Below are 27516 nucleotides of genomic sequence, written 5' to 3' on the forward strand. Positions count from 1 at the left end.
TATGTGATAAATACCACCTTGCCACTTGATTATGAACGAAGCATTTTTCGAGACACTTGTTGTGAGACATCCAAGTGCAGCTCATTGGTAAATAGCTTATTTGTTGGATCCATTTGTATAAATTCATTTAAGTCAACTGCTGAGGGCTGAACACTAAACACCTTGCTGTAAATAAATCCCTTGACCTCCCGCCATCTCCCTTGGCCCTGAGACACATAGACCAAACGTTCTCACAGAGGAACACAATGGTGCTTCGTGTGAGATGTGATACAGTTGTTATCTTGAGTAGCTACTTCTTATTTGTAGTAGGCTTGTTACAAATGCTAAATGGTAGTTTAATACAAGATGTACAGAGAATTCAAGAAATTATATACCTATGGGTGCTGGTTTGCATAGAACAAGTGGCACAAGAATACTACAATATCATTCATTCCTGCAACAAGGTCTTACTCTGCTGCAAACCGGTTGAGGGAGAGATGACTGTTTAAAAATGGATTCAAACAACATACTGTATACTGAGGCTATTAGGATTTAAGTATGTTTAAATACTGTAGGAAGTTAAGGGAGTAGCTGTGGCCGGGACTGGAATCCAGGTCCTGAGGTTGTCAAGCCAACACTTTCACCATTATGCCAAGAGGTCCAAACCTCTTGACAAGGTTTCCAGTTGTTGTGTTAACATCACTACAATGTATACAAATCAATGTGGTTTTCAACCTATTTGGATGGAGGTTATACAGCAGTGTTATGCAGTTTATAAACTGCATATCTTTCATCTTTTTAGGGGGGCAATGAGTGGGGGTTTGCCATCCCTACTTCCCTCCCTCGAGGCAAGATGTCACATTTCCAACTCAACCCTCTCCATCCATTTAGCACGTGCAAGTGGAGTGCATAGCTAGTTCTTCGCGGACGACGGGGACTTGAGCGTGCGTCAAACTGCTCAGAATTGAATAAAGGAAGCGCAGGGAAATATTGGGGCGATTTCGTTTGAGCAACTTGTATCGCTGCTGTGATACATGCCAGCTAGCCCTTGCCAGGTGTATTGTAAGGTTTCGTGAATGTGTTGTTAAGCTCTGTGTGTGAGTTCAGCTCTGGTCATCATTACGCACGGGAGGAATCCCGCTCCAGCAGCGACAAGACAACGTTGAGAACAGGTACATTGCGAAGTAAGGATGGTTTCGTTTATTTGATATATTACGAACAAATAAGTAAAATACACATACATGTTACATTTGTGTAGAACATGACCATACATCATGCAAATAGTTAATCTGGTAAAAAAAAAAGTTTACAGTGAATAGCCAAATGTGTTGCATTAGAAATGTTGTTGGGTAAATATTTAGTTGGGTATTGGTGTTTTACGCAATGTTTTTCTCTAAGGGGAATGGTTTGATGTCTTCATAGCCTTGTCAGTTTGCCAAAGGCTCTTATGATCTGCGTTTTGCATTGTGACTACTGACTACTGGCACAGTTAGGGCACCTCTAAGTATTTCTTAAAAAACAGTAGGTCTACAAGAATAGTACACAAACAGTGGATTGACAAGGTTTACATTGGTTTACTAACAAGTGGTCTACTTCAAAGCTACAGAAGTGTAGGAGAAAGCTTTTTGATTTGATCTGTGGAGCTCAAATATAAGAGGTGGATAGTTCACATTATACAGATTATCATGAGCCAGGAGTTGATAAATGGATAAGCCTCATACAGTATACACATTTTTCTCTGGATATGATTTACAGTGTTGTCTTTACCTCTCCCAGACCATAAATACTACATACAATGTGGATGATAATATATATCCCGCCGGTATGTGAGGAGTATTTCATAGAGACAGAGACAAAATGTTTAAGATGAGTTTGGTATGATGACATTCTGACAGTCTTCTGACAGTAGTAAACTCTCCTCCTCTCTTCTGCACTTCTTCTCACCTCAATGCTAATAGTCTGGGTTCAGTGTGTGTGTGCCTGTGTGTGTGTGTATTTGTGTGTGGTACTGTCTGTTCACTGTGTTGACTCAGTGGCTTAATACCCTTCAGTCACAATCTGAAGTAGTGCAGATTTTTTCTCTGTAAAATAAATGCTCAAGGGGGCAGCATGACAGAAGATTGACTAAGAAATAATAGAATTGTTAATACAATTTTATAGCATAATAATTCATAGTGAAACATGTCCGCTTTTCTTTGGTTATGTGTGTGCGTGTTTGTGTTTGGTAACAGCTTTAATAATGTGGCAGACGCACACACACACACACACACACACACACACACACACACACACACACACACACACACACACACACACACACACACACACACACACACACACACACACACACACTGTTCAGGGTGCCATAGCAAAACTCAGTCTGATACCCTGTGGTTTAACTGTACCAGTCTGTGTAATGGGAAGGGCAGGAGAAAGACTCAGTCATGAACTGCTACCGTTATTCTAGCCACCTCAGCCTGCTCCCAGCTATTCAGCTCTACTTCAGCTCTACTTCAGCTCTACTTCAGCTCTACAGCACTCAGCTCTGCTAAAGGTTTACCTAACACCCTACCAGGAGCCAGTGTGTAGGCCATGAAGGGAGAGAGAGAGAGAGAGAGAGAGAGAGAGAGAGAGAGAGAGAGAGAGAGAGAGAGAGAGAGAGAGAGAGAGCGAGAGAGAGAGAGAGAGAGGTAATGTGGATGGTGATATGTGTGGCAGTCGTCCAGTAGTGCCAGTCAGGGTGACGTGAGTAAATAAATCCTGGCTAATTTTCTGCCGTCTCACCTCAGAAAGACAACAGAGGAAAAAACTCCTGTGATTGGACTCTTTAAACAGCAGCCAATCATTACCTCACTGCCCATGCCCTGTCAGACATGCTTAGGACTGATTAGTGTATGTACAGGCACGGGCGTAGACACACGCATAGTGGCATGGACAGTGCGCAAACAAATGGCTGGAGGTTGATTCTGACACAGAAATCTATGTTTGAAAATATTTCGCTTTTGGAAGAGGTAAAATGGATAGCAATTAAGAGGCCGTATCACACCTGCTGTTGTGAAATAAAACAGAATCAATGCTATATCGTAGTGTACAGGCTCCAGTATGCATCAATATTCTGCTGTGTTTACAATGGTCCTCAGGTCCATTCCTGAGCTGTGTGACAGCATCATGTGATTAATGCCTGCACGTTTTCCTGGACTGGGCTGAAAGCATTCCCTCTCTCTCAGAACTGCCCTTGTTTGGTTGTGTATGAGTTTGCATGCTTGTTTGTGTAATTACTATAGAATATTTACTGACGTTTTATCAATAGCATTTCAGGATTTTGGGATGCTGAGCAAATGGAACTGTAGTCTGTTATGTTTTGTGTCAGACAGTATTTTGTTTGATTTGAATCGTGTCCATAGGAGGTTAGAAGACCTAGAATCACCTCAGCAGTTGGACGTTTTCTGACTGGATCGCCAGGCTCCCCTGCCTCAACCGATCTGTCAGGTTCCCGTGCCCCAGCTGACACGACAAGTTCCCGTGCCTCAGCTGGCGTGAAAGGTTCTCGCACATTAGCAGGGTTGGCCGGTCAGCAGGGGATACTGTCACGTATAATCCCTCTCCGGCCTCTAGGTCATCAGGCTGCTGATTATCCCGCACACCTGTCACCATTGTCTCGCACACCTGCGCCTCATGATACTCACCTGGACTCCATCACCTCCTTGATTATCTTCCCCATACAGTGAGGGGAAAAAGTATTAGATCCCCTGCTGATTTTGTACGTTTGCCCACTGACAAAGAAATGATCAGTCTATAATTTTAATGGTAGGTTTATTTGAACAGTGAGAGACAGAATAACAACAAAAAAATCCAGAAAAACGCATGTCAAAAATGTTATGAATTGATTTGCATTTTAATTAGGGAAATACGTATTTGACCCCCTCTCAATCAGAAAGATTTCTGGCTCCCAGGTGTCTTTTATACAGGTAACGAGCTGAGATTAGGAGCACACTCTTAACCTCTATGGGCTAGGTGGGACACCATTTTAAAGATAAGACTCTCGTTAATCTAACCACACTGTCCGATTTCAAAAAGGCTTTACAACGAAAGCAAAACATTAGATTATGTCAGCAGAGTACCCAGCCAGAAATAATCAGACACCCATTTTTCAAGCTAGCATATAATGTCACATAAACCCAAACCACAGCTAAATGTAGCACTAACCTTTGATGATCTTCATCAGATGACAACCCTAGGACATTATGTTATACAATACATGCATGTTTTGTTCAATCAAGTTCATATTTATATCAAAAACCAGCTTTTTACATTAGCATGTGACTAGCATGTGACTAGCATTCCCACCGAACACTGCCGGTGAATTTACTAAATTACTCACGATAAACGTTCACAAAAAGCATAACAATTATTTTAAGAATTATAGATACAGAACTCCTCTATGCACTCGATATGTCCGATTTTAAAATAGCTTTTTGGTGAAAGCACATTTTGCAATATTCTAAGTACATAGCCCAGCCATCACGGGCTAGCTATTTAGACACCCGGCAAGTTTAGCCTTCACCAAAATCAGATTTACTATTATAAAAGTTTGATTACCTTTTGTTGTCTTCATCAGAATGCACTCCCAGGACTTCTACTTCAATAACAAATGTTGGTTTGGTCCCAAATAATCCATCGTTATATCCGAATAGCGGCGTTTTGTTCGTGCGTTCCAGAAACTATCCGAAATGGTATATCAGGGTCGTGCGCATGGCCCAATTCGTGACAAAAAAATTCTAAATATTCCATTACCATACTTCGAAGCATGTCAACCGCTGTTTAAAATACATTTTTATGCCATTTTTCTCATAAAAAAGCGATAATATTCCGACCGGGAATCTGCTCTTAGGTAAACAGACAAAGGAAAAGAAAGCATTCGGTCGAAGCGGGCACGCGCCTAAGCCCATAGTACTCTGAGTGGCCACTTGCCAAAAGCGATAAAGTGTTTCAGCCAGAGCCTGCCTCGATATCGTTCAACTTTTGCCCGGGCTCTGAGACCCTATGGAAGCCGTAGGAAGTGTCACGTTATTGCACAGATCCTGAGTCTTCAATAAAAAGAGCCAAGATGAAACTCTACTTCTCAGACAGGCCACTTCCTGCTTGAAATCTTCTCAGGTTTTGGCCTGCCATATGAGTTCTGTTATACTCACAGACACCATTCAAACAGTTTTAGAAACTTTAGGGTGTTTTCTATCCAAAGCCAATAATTATATGCATATTCTAGTTACTGGGCAGGAGTAGTAACCAGATTAAATCGGGTACGTTTTTTATCCAGCCGTGTCAATACTGCCCCCTAGCCCTAACAGGTTAAAGGGAGTGCTCCTAATCTCAGTTTGTTACCTGTATAAAAGACACCTGTCCACAGAAGCAATCAATCAGATTCCAAACTCTCCACCATGGCCAAGACCAAAGAGCTCTCCAAGGATGTCAGGGACAAGATTGTAGACCTACACACGGCTGGAATGGGCTACAAGACCATCGCCAAGCAGCTTGGTGAGAAGGTGACAACAGTTATTCGCAAATGGAAGAAACACAAAAGAACTGTCAATCTCCCTCGGCCTGGGGCTCCATGCAAGATCTCACCTTGTGGAGTTGCAATGATCATGAGAACGGTGAGGAATCAGCCCAGAACTACACGGGAGTATCTTGTCAATGATCTCAAGGCAGCTGGGACTATAGTCACCAAGAAAACAATTGGTAACACACTACGCTGTGAAGGACTGAAATCCTGCAGTGCCCGCAAGGTCCGCCTGCTCAAGAAAGCACATATACATGCCCGTCTGAAGTTTGCCAATGAACATCTGAATGATTCAGAGGACAACTGGGTGAAAGTGTTGTGGTCAGATGAGACCAAAATGGAGCTCATCATCTCAACTCGCTGTGTTTGGAGGAGGAGGAATGCTGCCTATGACCCCAAGAACACCATCCCCACCGTTAAACATGGAGGTGGAAACATTATGCTTTGGGGGTGTTTTTCTGCTAAGGGGACAGGACAACTTCACCGCATCATAGGGACGATGGACGGGGCCATGTACCGTCAAATCTTGGGTGAGAACCTCCTTCCCTCAGTCAGGGCATTGAAAATGGGTTGTGGATGGGTATTCCAGCATGGCAATGACCCAAAACACACGGCCAAGGCAACAAAGGAGTGGCTCAAGAAGAAGCACATTATGGTCCTGGAGTGGCCTAGCCAGTCTCCAGACCTTAATCCCATAGAAAATCTGTGGAGCGAGCTGAAGGTTCGAGTTGCCAAACGTCAGCCTCGAAACCTTAATGACTTGGAGAAGATCTGCAAAGAGGAGTGGGACAAAATCCCTCCTGAGATGTGTGCAAACCTGGTGGCCAACTACAAGAAACATCTGACCTCTGTGATTGCCAACATGGGTTTTGTCACCAAGTACTAAGTCATGTTTTGCAGAGGGGTCAAATACTTATTTCCCTAATTAAAATGCAAGTCAATTGACAACATTTTTGACATGCGTTTTTCTGGATTTTTTTGTTGTTATTCTGTCTCTCACTGTTCAAATGAACCTACCATTAAAATTATAGACTGATCATTTCTTTGTCAGTGGGCAAACGTACAAAATCAGCAGGGGATCAAATACTTTTTTCCCTCACTGTATCTGTCACTCCCCTTGGTTCTTTCCTCAGGTGTTATTGACTCTGTTTCATGTCGGTGCTTTGTTTGTGTTTCGTGGTCATTGTTTCTTTTATTTATTAAAACACTCACTCCCTGAACTTGCTTCCCGACTCTCAGCACACTCATTACAGTATGTGTGCTATGGTGAAGGATATGTCTAGATGTCATGCTCAATGTTTTTATGCTGTATTTTTTATTTGTTTGTTTGTGGAAAAAATAAATACACCTTTATTATAAAAAAACCCCCATTTACCTACTGTTTTACCGAACTTCATGTGTATATACAGTATTCTAGTAAAGGCTCATCCTATATAACTACTGCTGTACACACCTTTCCTATTCATATACTGTCCATAATGTCTATACACACCATCATATACATATTTATGTTCCGGACTCTGTCATTGCTCATTCTAATATTTCTATATTTCTTCATTCCTTTCTTTACATTTTGGGATTCGCGTTTATTGTTTTACGGCACTGTTGGAGCTAGGAACATACGCATTTCGCTACACATGCAAAATATGTATAGGTGACCAATAACATTTGATTTGATGCTGTATCGTTGTTTACTATAGCCTTTATGGTTGTGCAATGAAACACATTTCACCCCTTTCTCTATAACCGAGGGAGGTCTCACTTTGTGTGTGTATGTGTGAAACACAACAGTTTACTTATGGTAGTACAGGGAGGTCTCGTCCGGAGTGAGATGAGGTGAGTGAGGCGATAGAGAGAAGGGGAACTAATATTAGTGGAAATATTTGAAAACCAATATTATAGGAGAATTTATGAACAGTATTACACAGACATCAATTCAGAGTTCTGTTAGTGTAAGTCCATGGAAGCTTTTATGAATGGAGAAACAACAAACTACCACAATGACCAACACATTACAGCACCAACACTGACTATGAGAAATCCTGCTTCAAGTTGATATAGGTCTTTCTGAGCTCTGTTTTATTATAGTTCTCTCAACACTGTTTTGATATAGTTCTCTTACCACTGTTTTATTATAGTTCTCCCAACACTGTTTTATTATAGTTCTCTCAACACTGTTTGATATAGTTCTCTTAACCACTGTTTTGAGAGAACTATATTATAGTTCTCTCAACACTGTTTTATTATAGTTCTCTCAACACTGTTTTATTATAGTTCTCTCAATACTGTTTTATTATAGTTCTCTCAACACTGTTTTATTATAGTTCTCTCAACACTGTTTTATTATAGTTTTCTTAACTCTGTTTTATTATAGTTCTCGCAACACTGTTTTATTATAGTTCTCTCAACACTGTTTTATTATAGTTCTCTCAACACTGTTTTATTATAGTTCTCTCAACACTGTTTTATTATAGTTCTCTCAACACTGTTTTATTATAGTTCTCTCTCAACACTGTTTTATTACTAGAGTTAATAGCTAATAGAGATTATTTAAATGTTGCGGTATATTTTATGTTGTGTATTGTTTCAACATAACATAGCGTCAGTCGTGTATTTAGCCTAGTAGACAGACTCACATAGAACCACATGGGGGTTAGCAACATGCTTTCTTAAACTGTAGAAGAAAACATGATTGACTGTTGCCAAGAAAAACAGTTAAAGTCCTGAGAGCTAAAACCAATTACCTCTGTTATTACGCCAAGTATGTGTCACTGGTCAGGGAATACTGTGTGTGTGTGTGTGTGTGTGTGTGTGTGTGTGTGTGTGTGTGTGTGTGTGTGTGTGTGTGTGTGTGTGTGTGTGTGTGTGTGTGTGTGTGTGTGTGTGTGTGTGTGTGTGTGTGTGTGTGTGTGTGTGTGTAATCTAGAGTAATAGGAAGTCTAATACACTTTGTCCTTGACAGATGTGATAATGGCTTACTTACTGGCTACAACATTGATAGATAATGTTTTACCAAGGGTGGTCTATCCTTGTCTCACTCTCTTTCCATCTCCCTCACAGACCGCTAAATGCTTTACTTCGGGTAGTCTTCAGAGGGAAGTGCTCCGGGCAGAGAGAGAGAGAGAGAGAGAGAGAACAATTTGAGGGAACATTCCTCTGGTACTGTTTATGAGTCTCATCAGAAATACACAACAAATGGGGTTCCATTACAATGATTCCCAAATGATTTGCTGGGGACTCTGCTACGTCGGTCATGATCAGTCCTTGTTGGGTCATGGCTGGTACTTCAGAAACAGGATTTTGTATATTTTAGTGACATGCTTTTGGGTTGGGTGTGTCACGGTTCAGAACATTTTGGCAAAAACAGTTTAGTAATTCAAAGAGGAATGCTGTAATTTTGATGAGACATCATTTTGTAGGGCTGAACACCACACACTGTAACTGAACTTAACACCATCCAGACTCTCCATGGTGTGTGTGTGTGTGGGTGTGTGTGTGTGTGTGTGTGTGTGTGTGTGTGTGTGTGTGTGTGTGTGTGTGTGTGTGTGTGTGTGTGTGTGTGTGTGTATGAACTATTAGCTTTGGATCTGTCACTATCATAACCATTTCCCATTGGCCCCTTCACCGTGTGCCTCCCACCCTGCCAAATATAATAGTTACTGTTGGTCCGCCAGGAAACACACACACAGACACACAGACGAACACACACACACAGACGAACACACACGCTCACACACCTAATGTAGCCTGCCAGGAAACAGGGATGTTAGCTTAACCTGCATGGCACTGGCTGGGCAACCAACTCTCTCACTAGTTCCATCTTTACTTCTCCGCCTTTCTCTCTCTCTCTCTCCCTCTCATGTGCTCTATCTAGATGAATGGTGCCTTCAGTATTAGAGTGTCTAGTGTAAAGTAGAGCCATAGTTACATATTCTCCAGAGACAGTTAGTAGGTCTGAGGTCAAAGCCTCCATTGACTGACATACCAAACCAAACCCCACCCAACTGCACATGCGCGCACACGCACACACACACATACACAATACACACACGCACGCACGCGCGCACACATACACACACGCACGCACGCACGCACGCGCACACACACACGCACACACACATACACACACATACACACACACACGCACGCACACACACACACACACACACACACACACACACACACACACACACACACACACACACACACACACACACACACACACACACACTCTCTCTCTCTCTCTCTCTCTCTCTCTATTTCTATCATGGCACATACATGATCTGACCTGACGTTTTTCTAATACTTTAATGGGGCTGTACCTCTCTCTGACATTCTAACTCACTCTCTCCAATAGTGTTTAGTAGAGCTAAGCCCACTGCCTCCTTCCTCATATCTATAATCTCTATCAGAGCTGGCTGAGAGGGTTGTTGATCTCATAACACTTGAGCCTCCCTCTCTGTTAACACTGCATTCTTCAACACAGATTCTGCAGAGGCACTGATAGAATGCTTTGTGTGTGTGTGTGCCTGCGTGCGTGCGTGTGTGCGTGTGCGTGAGTAATATGGGTGTTCATGCGTGAACTTTACTCGCCCGGTCTAGATCTTGTCATCACCCCCTGATGTGAGGGAGGAAGATCCCCACAACGACTAAATGTCTTACACATAAACACACACACCCTGATACATTATCTAGAGGCTGAGACGCTTCATCCAAATAAACATCAGTCTGTTCTATCAATCCCTAATCCTCTTCAGTACTAGTCTTGAAAACCCAACCCTAGGCAACACAGTGACTACGAACAAATTGCGAGGCAGACATGCCAGAACGTTGGGATTCAAAACCAAAGTTTGCAGGCAAAACCTTGCAAGCTATCTATCCCCTTGCGAAATGCACTCAGAGAGAAATAACCTCCCTGATCTCCATCTTGCTCGCTACTATTTAGTATTTTATTCAAGCAGATAAAGTAATGATGTAGGCAGTGACGTAGTTCTTCTGCCAAAGGAATCCATCATTGAACCCAGACCCTAGTCACTGTGTTGCCCAGTGCCAGATTTTCGAGACTACATCAGTACAGGGCTATAGAGAGATGGGTGTGTGTTGTGGATGGATTCATGCCCAGCCAGGTCACCTGTAAAACAAGTCAGTATTCGACGTCCATCCATATCTGAGGTTGTCGGGAGATGACCGGCCACTAGGGGCAACAGTGAGTGCTGTTACCTTCATGTAGGTTGTGGTTTTGCTAGGGTGTTGTGGACGGTGATGGCAGATGGGTGTAAGCATCTGCCTCTGGTGCCAAACGTCTCATGTGAGCAGAGTTGAGCTGTTGGAAATCCTGCTCCTCCCTTTGTCAACTCCATGTCCTTTCCAACCGCTCTGCGCTCCAAGGAAAAAACACTGCCTCTCCAAATTCGCTCCTTTATTTAAAATCACAATTTAACCAAGACCCATCTATTTTTGTGATTACCTGGACCTACCATTTGGTTTTGAAGTATTGAAACCAAGCTTTATGAATTTGAATTTAATGTATTTGAATAAACATGAAAAGGGGAATGTAACAAGCGCACATCATTTCAAATAGGCTACATGTCATATTAAACAGCATATAAACATTCTAGGTCAGGAGCCAGACAGGGCTTTCAATTATTTCAAGGCTATAGCCTACAAAGAAATACATTGTGAAGCATTTGCGAGTGTGACTCAAAAGGCTGGTAGGGACATACCTTTGAAATAATTTTTTAGAATTCATGTTAAGAAACACGAGTTTCGCCCGTCTGTGGCTTCAGGCTCAAGTGATGGTGCCTGGAGAGCAGGCCAGCAGCTGAGAATATCCTCTCTTCACTTGCAGAGCCGCGGGGGATGATAAACACCCTTTTGGCGACTATTTCTCCAGGCTGGGCAGAGAGGCACAGTTAAATTTTTTTATAATATTCTATAGGTAGGCCTAAATGTTTTTAAGCAAAATAATTCAATCAAAATGACATTTTCTTTGAGCATGGGAATATGCCAGGCCTATTGGGCCAAAATCAATTATGGCCTATTGTATAGATAATCAAAAATGTATGCACTCGTTCTGGATAAGGGCGTCTGCTAAATTAGAAACATTTAAAAAATGTAGAACAAAAATGAACCAAATGTTTACGAGATCAGATTTTTATTTAATAAATATTTAGCTACAAAGACATACTTAGTTATCGACCCACCTCGTTCCTTTCTTTTAGCAAGTGCACGCAGTAAGTACACCATCATGCTTTCGGTATACATGTGTTTTCAGATTCCACAATGATTCTTTAGTTGTGGACACTACATCACCACACTCCCTCTCTTGCTCTTGGTCCTCATCTTTGTAAGTCACCTTGATTTAGCACCTGTGTGTTTAATCTGTTTCTTTATGAATTTATTTAGCGAACTCCATGGCAGTAGCTAAAGCAGGGGGCTATCGCAGCACACAAGTAGACTACAAATGCATGCTGGGCCGGGCATGCCCTGAGCTTGTGAAGTGAGTGCTACTGGAGTGCTACTGGAGCGAAATTGGTGCAGGTGAAAAGGCCAACTCTCCATCCTTTTAGAATCTGGCTCCGCGCTCCAGTCAAATCGGGCACGCTCCGCACCTCGCTCCGGTCCAAGCTCCGCTCCGCTCACATACTCTGGTTCCAATCCAGCGATAGAAAGTTGTTTCTACCCCAAACCTTAACCCTTACCTTAACCATTCGCAGTTAATGCCTAACCTTAAGACTTCTGAGTTAATGCCTAAACTTAACCCTAACCTTAAAAGTTTCTAGTTAATGCCTAAACTTAACCATAAACACTTTTGAAATTTGACGTTTGGAACTACTTCAAAATGTGACGTTTGAGAAACATCGATTCTGACTTGAGACTGTGAGCGCTAGTTGTACTGCCTCAGCTCTGATTCCTGTTTTTCTAAACAGGGGTGATATGGTGTATCTCTGCCAATTTGGGGATACATTCCACATAACTCTCTTTCTCTTTTGCTTTCTATCTAACTTGGCAACTTGGATAAATGTTTTCTGTTGTAGAATGTGTATGTAGAATGAATCACATTCATTCATTTAGTCTGACATTATTTATGTTCCACCTAGACAGGTTGATGTATGTTATCTGTGTGTGGGGGGGCAGAGAGAGAGGGAGAGAGGGAGGAGAGAGAGGGAGGTAGTGAAAGAGAGATGGTGAGAGAGGGGAGGATCTGCATTCTGAACCTTCATTTGTGATTGGTTAGTTAATCATTAACAAGATGGAATATGTGGGATGTGTTGGGATGTATCACTGCAAGGAAATACCGAACGTTATGAGAGTCCAGGACACTGCAGTGTTATTAGTTAATCAACCCTACAGGTCTCTCCCCTTGTCACCCTTAGTCTCACCCCTCTGAACCTCTACTGACTAAACAATAACCAATAAGTCAATGTCCTCTCACTGTAGGCTGCCCCTAAACACTTTGCTGTACTCTCTATCCATCCGTCTTGTCTAACGGCAGTATTATTGGTATAAACTTGGTCTTAACAGCTCTCTGATGTAGCGTTAAGAGACAGACATGACTTAGAACATTTATAACAGAAGATAAAGGAATTGTTGAGACTGGGTCATCAGCCTAATGCAGAACCATGGGCTAGAATCATTTTGGCATTCAGGTACAGATACCAGATCTTCATTTGATCATAATGTTGTTGCAGGAATTTTAATGCAAACTTATAGTGTATTTGAAGTTTTAAAAGGCTTCTAAATGTTGTAATTTTCATAAAGAATTTTTAGACATTTATCAACCCCTACAAAAAAGGTTGATTAATTATAATCCACATAATAATTCACATTTCCTGTTGCTGCAGTATTATTTTCCTGCTGTTGCAAACTGGCTCAAATTTAGGCCCTACATCTATACATAATGAAATGAGTTTAGCATGAGAAAGAAAGAGACAGATAGAGAAGGAGAGCGGGAGAGAAGCGAGGAGAGAGAGACTTTAGAAAGAAGGATGGATGTGTGAAAGACGACGGCTGTTTTTGTTGGCCTGACCTTTTGTTTTGGTTAAACATATTTAGATGGACACAAAAGAAGAGGCAGGGACAGGCAACAGCTGATGTAGGCCTGGTATAGAGAACAGCATGCTTTTAGGGTACCATGTAGAAACAGCTGAATACTCTCACACACACACACACACACACACACACACACACACACACACACACACACACCACACACACACACACACACACACACACAGGGATAGACAGGAATAGAGAGAGGAAGCGAGAGGGAGAAAGAGAGGAAGAGAGAGGGAGAGAGAGAGAGAGAGACCTCCCTTAACTCTTTAACTCCTGACATTGCTTTCCTCCTCCTTTCAGGATGGTTGAGGAACAGTAGCAGAAGAGAGAAGAAAACCTCCACTCTCTCATCATGAAGACTAGAGGAACAAATCCTGATCCTTGGGAGAGGAGCCAGGGTGAGAGGCTGTCCGGGAGCTCCGCTGGAAGTCAGGGGAGGATTAGGCTGTCTCTAGCCCACCCAGGGCTGCTGCTTCTGGGGATAGTACTGCTGGTCCTCCTGCCCTCTGGAGAAAGTGTCAAACAGAATGTACCCAGAGTCAAACTCAGCTACAAAGGTAAGAGACTAGGATATATGGTACAATAATGAAATGCTGATGCACAGATGGCCGAGTGATGGCTATTATTTAGGACAAATTAAAGAATCATGTTTAATATGTGACTTAACCACATGAATTTGATTCTACTAGTTTTAATAGATGTTTTAGCTGGGAGGATGAACTAGCTATGACCCACAAGTAGGTCCTCAACCAACATTTTGGGTACCAGCGGTCTAAATGTAGGTTGGCATGGGTTGTTGGTAGCATGCTTTAACCAGGAAATGACCGCCACATCTAAACAGAGAGAATATGATATCTACAACAGAGGTAGAACATAATACTGTACATGCAGCAGTGCAACACACACAACAGCTATTTCTCTATCATCGTGCCAGCTACTTCAACTACTCCTCTATGTTAACACCAGCTACCTGCAGTATTTTCTATTCTCAGCTGCGGTGAATTACCCATAAATGAGCCGTTCTCTGGCCCACTGTCCAGAGGATTGTTCTGACTTCTAGCTCTCTCTTCTTCCCTCTCTTTTCGATTGTTTTACTTTTGTCTTTCTTCACTTTTCTTTTCGGCTCCTGTGAGTTCGACCATAGGGATCCTAACTGTTATCAGAACACACATACACACATACAACACATAAAAGCTCCCTTGGTCACTGTGTTAATAGATATGAGGCGTAAAAGATCACTTGAAAACAGAGAGAGTGATGTCGGGGGTCCATGCTGTTGGGTTGTGTTTATCATGTTATACAACTACAATAACTCTACATACAGTCTTTTTAGCCTCCACAGTATTGACAATTTTAGTCTCTACAGTAAGGTAAATGTCATTTCCGCCCTGTTAAAATGTTAAATCTCTGAAGCATTTATAGTGAAAGATGATGAATATGCAAACATTTAATTTGTTTTGAATACACATGTACTTTATAGAGTTCTATATTTATACAGAAATAAAGAATTAGTATGCGTATATCATGAAGTTCTTCATTGAAGTATGCAGCTCAGCTGGGCCTGGGTCTGGGGTAGCTGTGGTCCTCTGTGTGTGTCAGTGTGTTTAGTGTTGGGTAAACTAGAGACTGTGTTTGTTTTGAGCCCCAAAAGGGAAGCTATGGCTCCTTAAAAATCCATTTTAGCTCCAAAGCAAAAATAACATTTGAACTCTAACAAAAACCCTACAGTAACGCAAACTCCCAAACCACTCATACAACCTCATTACAAGCTTTACTCTAACGCCCTGATGTCTGTGCAACCCCACTGCAACCCCTACTTCAACCCCACTGCAACCCCTACTTCAACCCCACTGCAACCCCAACTTCAACCCCACTGCATTCCCACTGCAACCCCACTGCAACCCCTACTTCAACCCCACTGCAACCCCTACTTCAACCCCACTGCAACCCCTACTTCAACCCCACTGCAACCCCTACTTCAACCCCACTGCAACCCATACTTCAACCCCACTGCATTCCCACTGCAACCCCACTGCAACCCCTACTTCAACCCCACTGCAACCCCACTGCAACCCCACTGCAACACCAACTTCAACCCCACTGCAACCCCTACTTCAACCCCACTGCAACCCCTACTTCAACCCCACTGCAACCCATACTTCAACCCCTACTTCAACCCCACTGCAACCCCACTGCAACCCCTACTTCAACCCCACTGCAACCCCACTGCAACCCCAACTTCAACCCCACTGCAACCCCTACTTCAACCCCACTGCAACCCCTACTTCAACCCCACTGCAACCCCAACTTCAACCCCACTGCATTCCCACTGCAACCCCACTGCAACCTCTACTTCAACCCCACTGCAACCCCTACTTCAACCCCACTGCAACCCATACTTCAACCCCACTGCATTCCCACTGCAACCCCACTGCAACCCCACTGCAACCCCACTGCAACCCCACTGCAACCCCTACTTCAACCCCACTGCAACCCCTACTTCAACCCCACTGCAACCTCTACTTCAACCCCACTGCATTCCCACTGCAACCCCACTGCAACCCCACTGCAACCCCACTGCAACCCCTACTTCAACCCCACTGCAACCCCTACTTCAACCCCACTGCAACCCCTACTTCAACCCCACTGCAACCCCTACTTCAACCCCACTGCATTCCCACTGCAACCCCACTGCAACCCCACTGCAACCCCACTGCAACCCCACTGCAACACCAACTTCAACCCCACTGCAACGCCTACTTCAACCCAGACCACCAAACCCTGATCTAACGCATAACCCCTAAACCCCCAACACAAATTCATCACTCACTAGTTCACATTCACTACTCTAACCCCTATGCAAACCCCCTCACCCCAATTCCAACTCTCATCCCCTAACCCTAACATCCTGCCTTGGCCGAGTCTATTACAAACCCAGCATGGCTGAAAATATATGCTCCTTTACATGTTGATCATTTCCAACATAATTACATTGTAGTACATAAATTGAGTAGGAATAATAACTGCCTTAAACACTATTTATTTAGCAAATTGGCCTGTGGAAATGTTCAGCTCTGCAGTTTGTGTTGTTTCATGCCAGTTGAAAACATGAGCCATATTTTTATTTTTAACTAGGCAAGTCAGTTAAGAACAAATTCTTATTTACAATGACGTCCTAGGAACAGTGTGTTAACTGCCTGTTCAGGCACAGAACAACCGATTTTTACCTTATCAGCTCGGGGATTCGATCTAGCAACCTTTCGGTTACTGGCCCAATGCTCTAACCACTAAGCTACCTGCCACCCCATATAGTTCAGCAAAACAAATATATTACAGTCATTTGTTTATTGGACCAAAATGCTCACGTTAAATCCATTTATGATTATCATGAAGCATCACTTGTGTGTCCCAATCTTCATATTACTTTCGCTTTGGTCTTCCAACAACATGTGGGAGGAAACAGCCCAATAGCTGCTCTAACTGCTGTGTGAATAGGATATATTCAGTAGCCGGTATCACCGTTATAGCCCCTGTCTGCCCTAATAATCAGATGCGCTCATAAATGTGCTGATACTAACGGAATGGTTTAGAGATCTCAAGTTATGACGCTGCGTGCATTTCATCAAATGCTAAATAATGCGCGGTTATTTTCCTGTTTGGTCCGGACTGTGTTCTCACCAGCAGCGAACCGCACCATGGTACGAATTTAATCGGACCGAGACCACCCTTTTTGAGCGAACCACGGTGTGTTGCTTAGTGTGCTCCCGAGTGAGGATAGAATGTTCATACCAGTCCAAACGAACAGAACTAATGGGGTAAATGCACCAGGGTTCGGAAAACCGCAGCTGAAAGCCCTCTGCGAGTGTATTAACCTCTCTGCCCCCAGGCTTTGGGGTGTCAGTACAGCTCCATGTTAGGTTGCCTCTGTCAAGGGGAGTGAAGGATGAAATCCATCAAAGCAAAATCATTCCTGATTGAACTCACACTTCAAAAACAACATCACCCCCTCTCTGAAAACACTGTTGGTAAAGTCAAATTCCATCAAAGTCAATCATATTCGTTTGAATGCACTCCTCCAAAGCATCGTCATCCCTTTATGATCACACGCTTCAAGCACACACATCATCCCTGGCTTAATGAACTGGATTTCAGAAAGCTGATTCTCAGTGAACTTTCCTCTCAATAACCATCAGCCAATGTTTCACCTCTACTCTAACAGAGGTGAAAGAGTTCAGGATTTTCCAAGAGGGAGAACAATCATTTAAGGTCTTCTGATATGCCAGCCCTAGCTCTAGCCCTAGCCCTAGCTCTAGCCCTAGCTCTAGCCCTAGCCCTAGCTCTAGCTCTAGCTCTAGCCCTAGCTCTAGCCCTAGCCCTAGCCCTAGCCCTAGCTCTAGCCCTAGCTCTAGCCCTAGCCCTAGCTCTAGCCCTAGCTCTAGTGCTCTGAAACCACTCTCTCAGTGTCTGTGCGGATCCATCATAAAAATATACTGTATGGCTACAGTACGGCTCCCGTCCAATGACACACAGCAAAATGATCCAAACATAATCTTATCACAGCAGACTTTGTTATGACATGAGCTGTGACGACAGAATGAGGGTAAATGTGCTACTGTCATACTAGTGGCTCCTTGCCAATGTACAAGAGGGACAGTTTGGCTATAATGTAACATTATAATAGGATAATGTATTAGGACAGTTTAGTTTATGAAATAATATGAGCATATATTCTACAGAGTTAATCTGACTGGCCCTCTCTCTATTAACTCATGTCAATCAGTTGTTCCATAACCCACATTCTGACCCAGATCAGGACAAGCACTTTTCTTTATAGCTAGGAATTCTATGAAACTGTAAAGCCACGTTCTCCATCTCTCTTCGTTAGAGGAACACTTCCATGTCTGGAAATGTCTGAGCCACGCTTTAGCTAATTCCTTTCTCTTGCATAGTTTGATGGGTCGATGGCTCTCTGATATTTTCACAGTGTTCCTATACAGTATAGCGGGAGTGTTAACCCTTACGCTAGTGAAGACATTCCTATCTGTCACAAGTGTATAGAGGATGAGTGTCACATCGTTCGTCGGAAGGAGCGGACCAAAGTGCAGCTTGTGTATCGTTCGACATATTTTATTGAACTGTGAAACTATGCAAGATATACAAATAAACTAAAGAACAAAAACAACAAACCGTGACGAAGAGGTGCAACATACACTAACTCAAAAACAATCTCCCACAAACCCAGGTGGGAAAAACAACTACTTAAGTATGATCTCCAATTAGAGACAACGATGACCAGCTGCCTCTAATTGGAGATCATCCCCAAATACAACAACATAGAAATACAAAAACTAGAACATAACAACATAGACAATCTAAACTAGAAAAAAAAACCCTGTCACGCCCTGACCTACTCTACCATAGAAAATAACAGCTTTCTATGGTCAGGATGTGACAGTACCCCCCCCCCCAAAGGTGCGGACTCTGAACGCAAACTAAAAAAAATAATAATAAAAAAAAGAGAGGGTTAGGGTGGGTGACTAATGTCGGTGGCGGCTCTGGTGCAGGACGAAGACACTTCTCATCCCGCGGATCCTCCAGCAGAGGAGGCGGCTCCGGTTTGGGGCGTAGCCCCCGCTCCACCCGCTGATCCCTCCGCTTTTGTGTCACCGGACCCTGGATCACCGGAGGTTCTGGACTGCAGACCGCCGCTGGAGGTTCTGGACTGCAGACCGCCGCTGGAGGTTCTGGACTGCAGACCGCCCGCTGAAGACTCCGGACTGCAGACCGTCGCTGGAGACTCCGGACTGCAGACCGTCGCTGGAGACTCCGGACTGCAGGACATCGCTGGAGACTCCGGACTGCAGGACGTCGCTGGAGGCTCCGGACTGGAGGACGTCGCTGGAGGCTCCGGACTGGAGGACGTCGCTGGAGGCTCCGGACTGGAGAACGTCGCTGGAGGCTCCGGACTGTGGGCCCTCTCAGGAGGCTCCGGACTGTGGGCCCTCTCAGGAGGCTCCGGACTGTGGGCCGTCTCAGGAGGTTCCGGACTGTGGGCCGTCTCAGGAGGTTCCGGACTGTGGGCCGTCTCAGGAGGTTCCGGACTGTGGGCCGTCTCAGGAGGTTCCGGACTGTAAAACGTCACCGGAAGCTCTGGACTGGGAACTGTCGCAGGAACCTCTGGACTGGGAACTGTAGCCGGAAGCTCTGGACTGGGAATGCGCACTGGAGACCTGATGCGTGGGGCTGGCACAGGTGGCGCCAGACTGGTAACACACACCTCAAGGCGAGTGCGGGGAGCAGGAACAGGACATACTGGACTGGAGAGACTCACTGGAGGCCTAGTGCGTGGAGCCGGGACAGGTGGCCCCAGACTGGTGACACGCACTTTAGGGCGAGTGCGAGGAGCCGGGACAGGATATACTAGACCGTGGAGGCGCACTGGAGGTCTGGAGCGTATGGCTGGCACAACCCGTCCTGGCTGGATGCTCAGTTTAGCCCGACAAGTGCAGGGCTCTGGCACAGGACGAACTGGGCTGTGAAGGCGTACTGGCAACACAGTGCGTAGAGCTGGCGCAGGATATCCTGGACCGAGGAGGCGTACTGGAGACCAGGAGCGCTGAGCCGGCACAATCCTTCCTGGCTGAATGCCCACTCTAGCACAGCAAATGCGGGATGCAGGCACAGATCGCACCGGGCTATGAATGCGCACTGGTGATATAGTGCGCATCACAGCATAACTCGGTGCCTGACTGGTCACATGCTCCCCACGGTAAGCACGGGGAGTTGGCTCAGGTCTACAACCTGACTCCGTCAATCTCCCCGAGTGCCCCCCCCCATTTTCTTTTTTTTGAGCTGTCTCTCGGGCTTCCGTCGTTGCCGTGCTAGTTCCTTGTATTGTCGCCGTTCCTCTCTCGCTATCGCCGCCTGCTTCCATGGCAGGGTCTTGTCCCCTGCCATTACCTCCTCCCAGGTCAAGGATGTCCTCCACTCTCTTCTCTCCCGAGCCCAGGATCCCTGCTCCTCCTGGGCACGCTGCTTGGTCCTTTGATAGTGGGAGATTCTGTCACGTCGTTCGTCGGAAGGAGCGTACCAAAGTGCATCGTTCCACATATTTTATTGAACTGTGAAACTATGCAAGATACCCAAATAAACTAAAGAACAAAAACAACAAACCGTGACGAAGAGGTCCAACATACACTAACTCAAAAACAATCTCCCACAAACGCAGGTGGGAAAAACAACTACTTAAGTATGATCTCCAATTAGAGACAACGATGACCAGCTGCCTCTAATTGGAGATCATCCCAAAAAACAACAACATAGAAATACAAAAACTAGAACATAACAACATAGAAAATCTAAATTACAAAACCCCCCTGTCACGCCCTGACCTACTCTACCATAGAAAATAACAGCTTTCTATGGTCAGGACGTGACAATGAGACAGTCGCAGGTTTAGAACTACTGAATTTATTAAAGCACAAAATATATATATAAGCGGGACGAAACCCAAAGTGCAAAATAATAAAGTACTCAGGAAAACAAGCAACATTTACAATTACCGAAAAATACATTTACATTACATTTTAGCAGACGCTCTTATCCAGAGCGACTTACAGTAGGAATGCATACATTTCATTTTTTTATACATTCTTTTTCTGTGCTGGCCCCCCGTGGGAATCAAACCCACAACCCTGGTGTTGCAAACACCATGCTCTACCAACTGAGCTACAGGGAAGACAAATGACAGAGGGAGTATATATACAGTGATAGAGTGGGGATTGGAACCAGGTGTGTGTAATGATGATGAGACAAGTCCGGGGTTGATGAGAGAAGGGCGTTTGCCAGCAGCAGTTTCGGCAGCAGCTAGAAGGCCGGCGTCGCTGATCGCCTGAGCTGGATAGGAGTGGGAGCCAAAGCGAAGGCTGGTGTGACACTATCTAAAAATAATGTTGAACATGGCATTGATTTAGTTTTACTGAAGATCACAAGGTTTTAACGCCATGATCTAATTAACTTCAGATTTTCTACAGACTATCTACAGACTATAAGTAAGATTTAAACTAACTATCTGCTAACCTTAACCCTGATCCTTAACCTTAACCCTTATCCTTAACCCTTATTCTAACCCTTGCCTTAACCCTTAGTTAACCCTTATTCTTAACCTAACCCTAACCTTAGCAAGCAGTTACTTATCAACATATAGTTTGTTGATAGTATGACCATCTGTAGACATCTACAGATGGATCATCCGGACTCTCCAAATAAAGTGTGACCAAACTATAATGTATTTCCCTTCAGGATATCCATAAGTCTATCATAAGCAGACACATCTTTGTTTCTGTCACTGTTGATTCCCAGCCTCAGAAAACTGGATAGGGAGGAGAGGAAAGGAAGACTTTTAGTCACCATAGTTACCACACCCTGGGCTGTGGCACTGTAGCTGTCACACGCACACGCACGCCCCACACACACACACACACACCACACACACACACACACACACACACACACACACACACACACACACACACACACACACACACACACACACACACACACACACACACACACACACACAGTCCATCAGTGGGGTTATCTTAAGGCCTGATGCTAGCCGCTGGCCAGCGTGATATGCTATCTAACTAAAATAAACCAGTAGATCAGAGCTCCATGGGGATAATCAGGGGCTGCTGAATGGGGCTGAGGGCTCACCTCCCTGGGGAGTGACTGCAGAGAGAGGGGGGGCATGACTGGAGCCCAGAGCACTAAGCTAAGTGCTAACAATGATGCTAAGCAGGGTCTATCCCTGGGTTCCCATTGCTGCGTGTTTACAGTGCAGATTACAGAGTTAACCAAGGGCTAGCACGGCCGACCTCTAGGTTTAGTGTGGAGAGGGCATAGGGGCTCTGCATGCATGTGTGTGTGTGTGTGTGTTTGTGAGAAATAGAGAGAAAGAGATAAATGAGTGTGTGAGTGTGTAGGAGGAGGTATTAGGGGTTGAGGGAGGGGGTATTAAACTTTAAATATTGGTTGTGAGTAACCCCCCCCCCCCCCACACACACACACACTGAGATCTTTGGAGTCACCAGCCTTCATTCACCCAGCATAGAAACAAAGTCAACATCACCTCAATGTGGGGGAGTCAGGGGTGAGGTAGGGTGTGTGTGTGTGTGTGCGTGCGTGTGTGTGTGTGTGTGTGTGTGTGTGTGTGTGTGTGTGTGTGTGTGTGTGTGTGTGTGTGTGTGTGTGTGTGCGTGCTTGAGTCTGGGTCAGGTAAGAGAAGTAAAGTACCATGTTACCTACGGTGGTTTTAGGAAACTCACCCAAATCAATTACTCTGGACAAGAAAAGTACTCTCCTCCCAAACTTGATTTCTTGAAATATTTAGTCAATGTATGTGCTGCATAAAATAACGTTTGCATCAGCATTTGACCTATGGAGAGATTAGAATAGGTTAGACAGGTGAATGGACATCAAAACATGCATAAATACCTCTTACTGATCTGTCGTTGACACTCAGCCCTCATTTTATTTATTTTATTGTTTTTCAAAAAAGTATTAATGGATGAGCAAGAGATATTCAAGGTTGACTTAGGGGTGGGGGGCAGGCGCTGAGGTGTAAGGATTACGCCACGTGCACACAGGTTATTACCGTACTGTACATTTTACGTAGTCTTCACAATCCATGGGCCGCATCACAACAAAATGAATCAGGCTGCACGATAGCAACTTCTTCGGTGGTTTACTACTGGTACCACACAGCAACACACAAGTAAAAAAAATCCAACGCATGCGGCACACTGCACGCTAGTCCGGCAGATGAGTCGCAGCAGTGCTGATTGCCTCCCAATGAAATAAATGGATTTATGCCGCAGCGCATACAGTTTGACACAACCGGTGTGCACGAGGGATTAGTGTATGGAATTATTGGAGCTATTCCCCCCGTTACTCAAACTGTAACATTGATCAGTGTTCAATCTGATGCTAGTCTTGACAGATATGTGACATCAGTTCAACAGTCAGATTTAACCATCTGGAGGTTGAGTGAAGATGTCAGGGATCTATGACAATGGTAATAGTGGGTTATTGATGATGATGCAGGTATGGAGTTGAATTAGGACAAACCCACTGACTCTTCCTCATCTCATCTCCATCTACAGCCAGTCAATAACCCTGCGGGTTGAGGTCACTTTATCCTGGCATCTTTAACACTGTTACCGTACGAAGATAATACCCACTGTAATCTGAGTATGGCTTATTGTAATGTAAGTGTAGCGTGCCCATGCATTAACATCTCTTAGTCTGCAGTCTACAGTCTGTGTGTGTCACACATGCTCGCACACACACACACATGCTCGCACACACACACACACGCATGCTCGCACACACACACGCATGCTCGCACACACACACACACACACACACACACACACACACACACACACACACACACACACACACACACACACACACACAGATACAGACATACACACATACACACCATGCATTAGAAGGATTTTCCATCTCTCCATCCAGTTAAGGTGTTGAACTGTGAGACAAGAGATTAGAACAGTTCATGCCAATACACACATTACTTTGCACTACCAGGTTCGGTAAACCATGTGTATTCTATGAATTCTAGACATACCAGACCAAACTTTTTCCATGCATCAGAATGTGTGTATCTAAGTCTGCTGTGTCTTTCTCTCCTGCTCGCTCTCTCTCTCTCTCTCGCTCGCTCTCTCTCTCTCTCTCGCTCTCAATTCAATTCAAGGGACTTCATTGACATGAGAAACATATGTTTACATTGCCAAAGCAAGTGAAATGGATAAATAAAAGTGAAATAAACAGTAAATATTACACTCACACAAGTCCCAAAAGAATAAAGACGTTTCAAATCTCTCTCTCCAAAGCTAATAGTTCACACACACACACACACACACACACACACACACACACACACACACACACACACACACACACACACACACACACACACACACACACACACACACACACACACACACACACACACACACACCATGGAGAGTCTGGATGGTGTTAAGTTCAGTTACAGTGTGTGGTGTTCAGCCCTACAAAATGATGTCTCATCAAAATTACAGCATTCCTCTTTGAATTACTAAACTGTTTTTGCCAAAATGTTCTGAACCGTGACACACCCAACCCAAAAGCATGTCACTAAAATATACAAAATCCTGTTTCTGAAGTACCAGCCATGACCCAACAAGGACTGATCATGACCGACGTAGCAGAGTCCCCAGCAAATCATTTGGGAATCATTGTAATGGAACCCCATTTGTTGTGTCTTTCTGATGAGACTCATAAACAGTACCAGAGGAATGTTCCCTCAAATTGTTCTCTCTCTCTCTCTCTCTCTCTCTCTCTCTCTCTCTCTCTCTCTCTCTCTCTCTCTCTCTCTCTCTCTCTAACTCTCTCAGAGCTGATCCAGGGTGGTAGTGTATCAGTGTTCCTGAGTCCTACTGATGGTCTCCATTCCCACTCTGTGTTGTTGGATGAGGAGAGAGGCAGGCTGCTGCTGGGAGCCAAAGACTCAGTCTACCTACTGGACCCTGACAACCTCAGCAGAGCCCCCAGGAAGGTCTGCTTAAGCTACACCAGCAACACTTATTATGCAGGGAGTTTGGGGGAGCTATCTTTATCCAAATAGCTTAATACAGTACATGGAATTGTGTGGGGAAGGACAATCGAGAGCTTGGGACTATAAGGTTCTATCTGCAAAAAGATGATTCTGAGATAATTGGCTTTAAAGTTCCAAATCCTCGTTAGTTTGAATCATTTCAGCAATTTTTATCTTGCATTCTTTTGAACTTAACAACATGAGTTGGGTATTTGGAGTACTATATAGGTAGAGAACAATAAACAGAACAAGGCTGTGTCAATAATTTAATATTGACAAAAATGTAGATAGAAATATGAAAAGAGCATATGTAAGCCAGCACAGTATAATTTGGACGGTAATGTGAAAAAGGTATGAGCTGCACATATAGGAAACAGCCTTAGAATCTCTCCCCAGCAGAAAAGCCCTGGGCAGAACTCAAATGTTAACAGCTGACTAGCTATTACCGTCTGCAGACACAAACTGCCACATCTCAGACCTGCCACACCTCAGACACTCATGGAATTACCCAACAATTACCCACTTTCCGATAAGCTCGCATACGTATGTTCCATGGAATCATTACTAGATACTAGATTTAGTTTCCCATCATTATATCTGTCATTTAAACAGTCATTTAAACAACTAGCCAACCTGACTGTGCTTGTGCTGCATATTTTCCACCTGACTATTGACACAGCTATGTGGAGTGGATCTGGGAGGAATGCAGCCTAATCAGTGATGTATTGTAGTCGTGGGAAGAGTTTGTAGAGTGGATGGAATTATCAACAGTCAAGTGCACTATGTTGTCTATCAGACTGTATAACTACTGACCTTGACTTTGAACTAAAATAAGACCACACACATGCACGCACGCTCACACACACGTGCGCATGTGCACACACACACACACACACACACACACACACACACACACACACACACACACACACACACACACACACACACACACACACACACACACACACACACACACACACACACACACACACACACACACACACACAGCTGCAGTTGGTAGAGCCATACATCAGAGGTTGTAGAAGTGAGTGTGTGTTTATGCAGCTGTGGTTGATCCCTGCGCCAGACATTTGAGTTTATTTGATCTTAATCTCGTTGATGTACTGTAAGTCTGAGTGCTGCTCTCTAAATGTTGCCTTTCTGGTTATTGATACTGATGCTGACTAGATAGTTAGACTAGAGTCTTCTGTGTGTAGAGCTGTGTGGATACAGTATATCCATGCATAAGATAAATAGACAGAAATTAGACACACTCAGACAGACAAATGGAGTGCACATTCATAGGTGTGTCTCATTTTCTTGAGTCTGTAACACATTATCTTACTGTCCTATTTCAGCTGGTAAAAATATGATATTTACAACTATGGCTACATTGACATTTTACCATGGGTACCAAGGAACTCAACATAATCCTTACTTACCTGATACAAAATGGTACCTGTTGCAAAAATGGTACTTATTTCAATGAATCCCAAACAAAACAAGTAATCACATGATATGCCAAGTTCTAAGTAAATTCCAGGTACATTTCAGATTGTGAGATCAGGCGTGATCCAATCCTCCTGTTGTGAAACCAATGCATTCACTGATTGGTGCTATAGGATTTATGTTTATGGGTTTCTCAAATCCAGCTCATGCCAAAATCCTCTCACGTGCCCAGACCTGTACTGTACTATACTGTACTGTAATGTACTGTGTACTCAGTATGTCAAATCATAAGACATAAGACTTGTTGTATGAATTCCATGCTGCTGGGCAATAGTATGGAATCTTAATACACTGATGTGCGTGTATGCGTGTGTGGAGTCTGTGTAACCCCAGCGATAGCTCTCCTTGGTAGTGGGTTGGGGTGAACACGCTAAGAATATAAGCCAGTTATAACATGTGTGACCATCGGGTAGTCTACATACAAAGGGAGCACAACATTATCCCCCTTTACACATTAAGATCACTGTTAAGACAGGCTGATTCCTGTCTAGGTTTTAATAGCAGGAACCTTCACCGAGATTTACCGGGATATCCTCCCCAAACCCATTCTCTTTCCTGAGCTAATGGCGAGAAACCAGTAAATTATAATACATTATTTTTATGAAATATGCAGCATAGGTAACTCTGGGTCTTCCATTCCTGTGGCGGTCCTCATGAGAGCCAGTTTCATCATAGCGCTTGATGGTTTTTGCGACTGCCTTTGAAGAAATGTTTAAAGGTTTTGAAATTTTCCGTATTGACTGACCTT

The 27516-nt window shown here is 44.0% G+C and overlaps 1 protein-coding gene across 2 annotated transcripts in view; it reads left to right on the forward strand.

Moving 5' to 3' along the window:
* Nucleotides 1-878: 878 nt before the first annotated feature.
* LOC106561202 (semaphorin-3D) overlaps nucleotides 879-27516 on the forward strand; it is a 61202-nt gene continuing 34564 nt past the window's right edge. The window contains exons 1-3 of one of the 2 annotated variants that reach the window (XM_014124899.3): nucleotides 879-1163; nucleotides 13898-14154; nucleotides 25060-25220. In XM_014124899.3, coding sequence (XP_013980374.1) covers nucleotides 13950-14154; nucleotides 25060-25220 — 366 coding nt within the window. In that variant the 5' untranslated portion in view covers nucleotides 879-1163; nucleotides 13898-13949. The remainder of the gene's footprint in view (nucleotides 1164-13897; nucleotides 14155-25059; nucleotides 25221-27516) is intronic. The other variant, XM_014124900.3, reaches the window with a different exon arrangement.

The sequence above is a fragment of the Salmo salar genome, chromosome 10, assembly GCF_965601325.2.
Source record: "Salmo salar chromosome 10, fSalSal1, whole genome shotgun sequence".
NCBI classification, from domain to species: Eukaryota; Metazoa; Chordata; class Actinopteri; order Salmoniformes; family Salmonidae; genus Salmo; species Salmo salar.